Source organism: Cervus elaphus, chromosome 9 (assembly GCF_910594005.1).
Source record: "Cervus elaphus chromosome 9, mCerEla1.1, whole genome shotgun sequence".
NCBI lineage: Eukaryota > Metazoa > Chordata > Mammalia > Artiodactyla > Cervidae > Cervus > Cervus elaphus.
Genome location: NC_057823.1, coordinates 94,608,206 through 94,616,707, shown reverse-complemented (window position 1 = coordinate 94,616,707; position 8,502 = coordinate 94,608,206). Strand labels below are relative to the sequence as shown.

The 8,502-nt window shown below is 45.5% G+C and overlaps 2 protein-coding genes across 2 annotated transcripts in view; both read right to left on the bottom strand.

The window, feature by feature from the left end:
* Positions 1 to 845: 845 nt before the first annotated feature.
* GPR150 (G protein-coupled receptor 150) lies at positions 846 to 2,750 on the bottom strand. Its single transcript, XM_043913635.1, has one exon. It carries the CDS (start codon positions 2,289 to 2,291, stop codon positions 981 to 983), a length of 1,311 nt encoding a protein of 436 aa, XP_043769570.1. The 5' UTR covers positions 2,292 to 2,750; the 3' UTR covers positions 846 to 980.
* Positions 2,751 to 4,612: 1,862 nt separating this feature from the next.
* ARSK (arylsulfatase family member K) overlaps positions 4,613 to 8,502 on the bottom strand; it is a 67,860-nt gene continuing 63,970 nt past the window's right edge. Inside the window, exon 9 of the transcript XR_006342825.1 lies at positions 4,613 to 5,150. The gene's annotated coding sequence lies outside the window, so the exon portion shown is untranslated. The remainder of the gene's footprint in view (positions 5,151 to 8,502) is intronic.

Sequence of the window (8,502 nt, the reverse complement as noted above, 5' to 3'; positions counted from 1 at the left end):
GTTCTCAGCAGCCCACATTAGTAGACACCGCCTACTAATGTTTTATATATCCGTGCAGCTTTGGGAGGTTGCAGCTTTCTTCCTAGCTGCCAGTCTCCCTAAGGCTTCACCTTGTACTGAGCCTCTCCCCTATGCAGCACCCAGGTACTTCCCTTCTTTAGTCTGCTGGGGCTTTTGTGCTGAGAGGCTCCACCTGTTCACAGCATCGCAGCTGTAGAGGCTGGTCTGGACACAGCAACCATTTCCTATGAATACTGGGCATTTATGAAAGGTTCCTAGGGAAGCTTTTATGTATCCCTCCTACAATCCCAGCTTCTCCTGAAGTGGAAGCTAGACTGAAAATAAAGACCACACTGATTTTTTTTTTTTTTTCTGAGAAAACACAGTACCATATATATATTTTTAAAGTCCTAATTTCTCTGTGGGAAATGTTTTTATTTCACAAATACTCTGTGGCTCTGAAGTGACAGCAAGATTACATTTCTGATAGAATCACCGGTACAGTTTCAGGCTCCCCAGGGAGAACAATGTGAGGCTATTCCTCCCGGAACGAGAGGCGCCTTCTCTGGTCCGAAGGTACAGTTAAACACTATCCCAAATAAGTGAAAACGGGGTTGCACATAAAAGAATAAGAGCTCGGCACTTCAGCTAAAACCAATGATCTTAGCCAGAAGACTATGGGAGCAAAAAAGAACTGCAAAAATAACTCTAACTTCAATTTTCCAAATTCCCAACGGGTCACTCTCTCGTCTCCAAATGGGGGACATGTGACAAGGAAAGGAGAAAACCGGGAAGAGTGTAAAATGTAAACATTATAAAGAAATTACCATAGGGGAGTGGAGGGCAGGGGCAGCTTCAGGGTGAGGCTCTCAGAGACCCTCCTGGTGGCTGTGAGCTAGAAAGACCCCGGCCGGCCTCGTGTTGCGCGGAGGTAGCGCCGCAGCGACATGACCTGTCCCCGGCCATCGAAGTCGCAAAGCCTAGAAGACGCTTTCGCAGGAGCAGGGCGGCGGCCGGGGGCGCGGCGGGGGTGGGCGCAGGTAACCCTGCTCGGGCTGCTCCCGCCGGGCGTGGTGATAATGCGGGTGGGGCCAGCGGTGGCGGTGGAGCGCCTGGTGGCCCCGCGCCCTCTCCTCGTCCTCCGCGGCCCCCTCTGGCGGGCAGCACAGCGGGCCCAGGCGCCTCCGCAGGCGCTGCCGGAGCCGACAGCCGCCGGCCTGGAAGAATAGGTAGACGAAGGGATCGAGGGCGCTGTTGGCCACCCCCACGAGGCGCAGCGCCACCGCCAGGTCGTCGGTCTCCCAGTCCCCCACTGGTCCAGACGACCACGTGGCCGCCAACCGGGCTGCGAAGTAGGGCAGCTCGCACCCCACGAACAGCAGCGCCAGCACCAGGCTCATCTTGAGGCTCTGCACCTTGGCACGGGGCAGCACGTTGGGCGCGGGGCCCTGGCCGGGACTGGCTGACCTGGGTGCCGCCGCCGCCGCCGATGGGGCTTGGGGCGGGCGCAGTCGCCAGGCGCGGAGCAGGCGGCCGCCCGCGACGCTCATGACCGCGGCCGGCGCCGCGAAGCCCGCCAAGGCCTCGTAGAGCGCGTAGAGCATCAGGTGCCAGCGCGGCAGCGGCGCGAAGATGTCTTGGCAGCGGCGCTCCCCCGGCCAGGCGCGGGCGGGCGGGGGCGCCGCGGGCGGCGGCGGGGAGGGGGCGCCCCCGCGCACCACGAAGGCGGCGGGCAGCGCCAGCAGCAGCGCCAGCAGCCAGCCCAGGGCGGCGAGGGCGCGCGCGGGCAGTGGCGGGCCCTGCGGGCGGCGCACGGCGCGCTGGCGCTCGAGGGCGATGAGCGCCACGAGGTGGGCCGAGGCGGCGCGGCCGGACGCCCGCAGGAGGTGCACGCAGCGGCACGCCAGGTCGCCTGCGGCCCGGCGCGGCTCGCCCAGCAGTTCCCAAGCCAGCTGCGACAGCGCGGTGCCCCCGCCCGCGTACAGGTCGGCCAGGGCCAGCTGCACCAGCAGGAAGTCCATCTTGCGACGCTTGGGACCCGCCCAGGCCCCACCGCCGCCGCCGCACAGGCGACACAGCACTGTGGCGTTGCCAGCCACCGTCACCACCAGGATGACCCCCAGGCAGACCAGGCGTACGCGGCGGCTGGGCGGCCCGGACGGCGGCGGAGGCGGGGGCCCCGGGACTGGGGCTCCCTGTCCGGAAGTCAGGTTGAGACCCCAGCCCAGCGAGATGGGTACGGAGAGGTTGGGCGCCGGCGACGGAGTTGAGGGGCTGAAGGGAGCCTCCATCCTTTGCCTGGAGGAAGAGGAGGTACCGAAAAGGGAAGGCAGGGCGCGGGAAACCGAGGTAGAGGCGAGGCTGCGCGGAGTTCCCAAAGTTAGTTGAAAACGCACACGCGCGAAGAGGGAGATGGATGCGGGTAGCTTTGCGCTTAGTTTTTATAGGTTGTCCTCGTCATTTGTCACTCAAATGGGGGGTTGTACACTGGAGGAACACACATGATCCCTCTTCTCCACCTTCCTCTGCGCGTCTCCCCTCCCAATCCGGGTAGATCTCCTTCCAGTCTCTGCCGCAGCCCCGCGCTGCCCTCGCAGGAGTCGCAAACCCCTGGGCTCTAGGAGCCTCTCCCGTTGGCTGTTTACATAGAACTCAGCCAGACACGACTTAGAGACCGAACAACGAACAGCCAGACAGAAGGGCGCTTTGCCCGGCCATCGTTAACCCGGACCAGCACACTGGGGAGGAAGGTCCTGAGGTCCTGATTGAGGCTGTGCCCCTCAAAATGGTATCGGGATGGCAGTAGGAAAAAAAAAATAGAAAAGGCACTGGTTTTGATTAAAATGAAAAGAGAAAGATTTGAAATGCAATGGATCTGCACTAGCGTGGGAAAAACAGGAACACAAGAAACCGAACAGTGTTTTGAGGGAGGAGCCCAACAGATAAATCTTCCTCTGGCCAACAACCAGAGTGTTTTATTTGGAGAGAGCTCAAGTCGAGGGTATTGGCTGGCAATTAGGAGTAGCAGTGGTTTGCAGATTGTTTCAAATACTCCCCATTACTAGAAACAGCAGATCACAGTTGTTCTCCTTGATGTAAAATTCATGTCATTAGTCTGAAGAGGGCGTTAATAGGTTTTATGCAAATGGGGTAGTACATTTATTGCTTTTCTCCTAATATTTTCACTCAGTGCTGGATGTATCATCATGGCTCTTCATTCTCTTGATTCTATTTTTCAGCAGATGGGAGGTTGCTAGGAGTGACTACGCCTCCAATAAGCCTAGAGAAAAGGTGACTAAGAAAATGATAAGGCGGCCAATTTTTAAAAAAGACATCCAACTCACAGGAAATGGTTTAGATTAAATGCTATCTCTTTTTATTTCAGCCCTACCTCCTCACAAATTTTAGTTTTCCTGTTGGAAGCATCAATTTGTCTTTTATGAACTCTCCATATTAATAATGGTGAAAGGAGACTTCTTGTGCTTCCTGGTCTGGGTGTCTGTTGGGGTTCACGTTCCCAGACTGAGATGTGCAGGATAGGTGGGTTTGGTGGGTGCAGCAGATGTCTCTGCCAGTTGCAGTGGGAATCTCATTTCCCAAGCCGTTGTCCTTTGACCAGAGAACTTTGCCATTTTTATTATATCCCCAGTGCCTATCACTGGACCTGATACATAGTAGGTATCAGTAAATTTTTTTTTTGAGTTGATGAATTAATGGATATGTGATGCATTTCAGAAAATTTTGAGCAATGTTTCTACCTTGATTATAAATCCATCAACCTAAGGGGAAAAAATGCCTTTTATTCCTATGCCAGTATGATCCAGAAGCTCTCAGGGAAGCTCTGGGGAGGTATAGGAATAGCCATTATTGTTGGAACATTTAAGAGGTAGGGTGATAGCCTTGGGAAATGAAACTCCTGGTTTAATTTTCACATTCTCCCCTCAGAGGATTTTGCCCATGGCCTTTCTCTGTATCACATACATCATTTTGGCTTATGAGCCACTTCTTCCAGGGAGCTATCTCTGAGCAATACTCATAACTCAGTGATTCTTCTAGCCAATATCACCTTAATCTTTCTCAAGATAATTCTATAGTTTGTCTCAAATTTGTTGAAATGCTTTCATACAGCAAAACAAGACTCTACCAGCAAAATTACATTTTATAGAACTTTGCTAAGACCTGATAAAACATTGATATGAAAAAAACCAATTCTTCAGGAAATTCTTCAGGGAATTCCCTGGTGGTCCAGTGGTTAGGACTTTGTGCTTTCACTGCTGAGGGCCAGGGTTCGATCCCTGGTCAGGAAAGTAAGATCCTGCAAGCCATGTGGCATGGCCAAAAGCTTTTAAAGAAAAATTAAAAACATAGATTCTCCTTAAAGTAATACCTGCACATAGTTGGAAAATCAGCTAGAACTAGATGGCTGGTAACAATGTGAGGTTTCCCATCCACACATCCTCATGTTTCCTTCCCCTCTTCTAGAGAGGAGCCAATTTAGTTCTATTTCTCTTCTGGCATTTACTTAATTTCATAATTCTAAATAGTAAATGTATAATACTATTTATTGCTTCATTGATTTTAGATATTATCTGTTGGTTTCTCATTAGGTAAGGATTTAGCTCTCACACCCTTTTCCCATGTTTTCTCTTTTCCTGTACTGTTAATACAGTAATATTGTAATTTTGGGTTAGATCTATATTCAGTTTTCACGTTATTTTGAAATGAAAATAATGAATGTTGTAATGTACTATGAGTATCATCATTTTCCCTTTACATTAATTACTACTTTTTCTTAAATTTATTACAATAGGTAGGTCTTCCTGTGCCTTAAGGATTCCCTCACAAGCTAGTCCCTTGTGTATAATTTCCACAAGGTGAGTTCATAACATAATATAGCACCTCCCCGTTGTTTTTTGGAAACCTTCTTACCAAAGACCTCCGTTTCCTCCCAGCATGGGCTGGGTTCTCTCTAGGCCTGCTGCCTGATGAGCATCCCAGAAATGTCCCTCTATTGTCATCAGAGAAACTCTCTGCCTTTCTCTTCAGTTGGAATTCCTGTTTCTTGGATCTCCTTTCTTTTTCCTTGATTTCTTGCCCTTTGGTAGAACACAGCATCCAATGTGTCATAACGTTAAAAGACTGGACAGAGGCTGAGGAGAGAGCCCTCAATGTACCTGTTACTGGTACAGTCACGTGGATTCAATCTAGACAGGTTGCCTTCTGGTCCAGATGCATCTGGGCACCTCCTTAACCATCACCCTAGAGACTCCTTTCACTTAGCTTTGGTTAGTTCTCCTGCTTTCTAATTTCATGTGTTTTCTTCTTTATTGGTTTATTTCTTTGCTTGGGTAGAAAGCATCCCTCAGTGGCTTCCTGAAAAAGGGTAACTTTTTGGGACCTCGCATGTCTGAAAATTTCTGTCTTTAACCTTCATGCTTCCCTGATGACTTGGCTGTGTTTGCAATTTTATACGGGAAATATTTTCCTTCTAAATTTTGATGGCATTTCTCAATTGCCTTCTGTCTCCTAAGTGTTTGTGTGTAAAAGCCTAAAGTCATTCTGAGTCTTGGTTTGGATGTGATTGCTTTTTCCATTCTAGAAGCTTCTTGATTCTTCTCTTTGTCACTGATGAAATTCACAAAGATGTGGTTTGCAGTGAGTTTATTTTCATTCTCTGTGCTTGACACAGCCAAAAATCATGAATTGTATTTGATTGTAATATTGCTCTAGTGGCCGTTTATCCAGAACAGTTTCCCAGACTTTCTTTTTCATTTTATGACACACAGGGGTCTGAAGGGCTCATGACACATGTTTTGCAGAATGTCTGTAAAGTTGTGTTTGTTTCCATAAAGTTGAATTTTGGTTAGACTTTTGGGGCTGAAACGTGTACATGTGTAGTGCTGTGTCATCACTGCATTATTTTGGGGGCACGTGGTGTTGGCTTGTCTTAATATTGGTGATGTTAAACTTGACATAATCTGTTTTTAAAATATTTTTATTATACAAATAGCACATATTGCATAAAAATTAGACAATAACAATCACTAAACATCACCCACATATAATACTTAGTTATATATCCTTCAGACTATAGTGGCCAGGTCTGTTTATTTACAGAAATATTTCATACTATATACAGTATTTTATATCATGCTTCTTTTTCCAGTTAACATTGTATTTGGACAGTTTTCCATGGCAGTCAGTAAAAAATGTGATATAACTATCTGTTTAACATGAAGTGAATTACAATTATTTAAATAACCCCTTATTTTGGGACAAAGGTTTTCCAATTTTCACTTTATAAATAATTCTGTGAAGAATATCTCTTCACATACATCCTTGCACACATATTCAATTATTCTTTAAGGTAAAATCCTAGGATTGGAATTGCTAAGGCAAAGCACGTGCATTTTTGAAGCATTTTAATACATGGTGCTGAAATGCCCTTGACAGAGGGCACAAGCAATGGATAATGCCTAAGACTTCTTCCCCATAGTCTTTGCAATAATGAGCCTAATTATTGTTTTAAGTTTTTGTCATGCTCTTGGATGAAAAAATAATGTTTCATAGTTAGTTAATCATTTTAAACTTCAGATACAATTCACAAACCATAAAATTTAGCTTTTAAAAGTGTACAGTTTGGTGCATTTCAGTATTACATACTCAGAACTTTGTGTAACCATAGTGCTATCTAATTCTAGAACATTTTCGCCACTCCCGGAAGAAACCCTCCACACAGTCCCTTCATCCCAGATCTCCTGGCAATCACTAATCTACTTGCTGTCTCTATGGAGTTGTCTATTCTAGACATCTCATATAAATGCAGTAATAATAGTATGTGGTCCTTGTGTCTGGCTTTTTTCACTTACCAACATGTTTTTAAGGTTCATCTATATTGTAGCATGTAACAGTACTTCATTCCTCTTTATGGCTAAATACTATCCCATTGTACAGATGATACATTTTGAATTACACAAAAGCATTTATCTCTTAGCAGCTGTTGGACTGTTTCCACTTGTTGAATATTGTGCACAATGCTAGTGTGAATATTTGTGTACAGCTTTTTCTGTGAACATCTCACTTCCATTTTCCAGGATAAAAACCCAGGGGTGGAATTGCTGGGTAATATGGTAATTCTGTGTTTAACTTTTTGAGGAAATTCCAAACCATTTTCCAGAGTATACCACTTTACATTCCCACCAGTAATATATGAGTGTTTCTATTTCTTGCTTTGTGTAGATACAGATTTCCAATTGATGCCATATTCCTTCTGCTTAAACAAGGTCCTTTAATGTTTCTAAATAGTTCAGATCTGCTGGCAACAAATTCTCTCAGCTTCATTTTTGAAAAATTTTTACTAGGTATACAAAATTCTAGGATGACAGTTTGTCTTTGAAGAAGCTGCACCATTGTCTACTGGTTTGCACAGTTTTTGATGAGAAATCTGCTTTAATTCTTATCTTTGTTCCCTCGTACAGAATGTGTTTTTTTCCTCTGGTTGCCTCCAAGATTTTTCTCCTTGTCTGTTTTTCAGCAGTTTGAGTAGGATGTGCTTATGTGTATTTTTGTCTATATTCTTTTTGGGCTTCTGTAAACATTTAGGTTGATTTGTTATCTTCCATTACCTTCAGAAAATTCTCAGAAATTATCTTTTCTATTTCTTGTGACATTTTTCCTCTATTCGCCTTCTATTATTTCAATTGCACTCATATCTTTTCATATTGTCCCACAGTTCTTGGATGCTCTGCTCTATTTTCCCTCATTTTTTCTTTCTTTTTTTCATTCTTTTCTTTTTTTCCTATCCCATGTCTCCTCAGAGGAGTTTGTTATCCTATGAAATTCAGAAATTTATTCTGAACAATTTATTTTGGCCTGTATTTAAGTTTACTAATTCTTTTTTTCAAGTTTACGAATTTTTTGTTTTGTGTTTAGGTGGTTGCTAAGTTATTTGAAGGACTTCTTCATCCATGAAAGCATGTTTTTCATTCCTGGTAAATCAATTTTATTCCTTTCTAAAAAAAAAAAAAATAGTTTCCACTTCGCTGCTGAAATTCCCTATCTGTTCATGCATGTTACCCACATTTCTCCCCAGATCCTTCAATAGCTTAATCATGGAATTTTTGAGTCATTTTTCTCATAGATCCAATTTCTGGGCCATCTCTCAGTCTGGTTCTGACTTATTTCTTCAAAATGGGTCTTTTCTTGCTTCTTTGCCATGTCAGTCTGACCACATGCCAGACATAAGTGACTGATGTAAATAGTATTTACGCCTGAAAATGGGCATGCCTCTTCAGCTGTCAGGCTTAGGGTGAGGGTTGACTAAATGTAGGCAGTAGCTGAGCTAAGTTTGGGTTTTGATGTTGCTGAAGTTATCATTATTCTACTACAGACTTCAGACCCCTCCATCCTGCTGCTGTTCTGCTTTAGTGAGAGGTCTGGAATGCTGGAAGGTTTTTCTCAGTGTTCCTGCTCCACCCTCATGGCCATATGGGGCAGGATGGG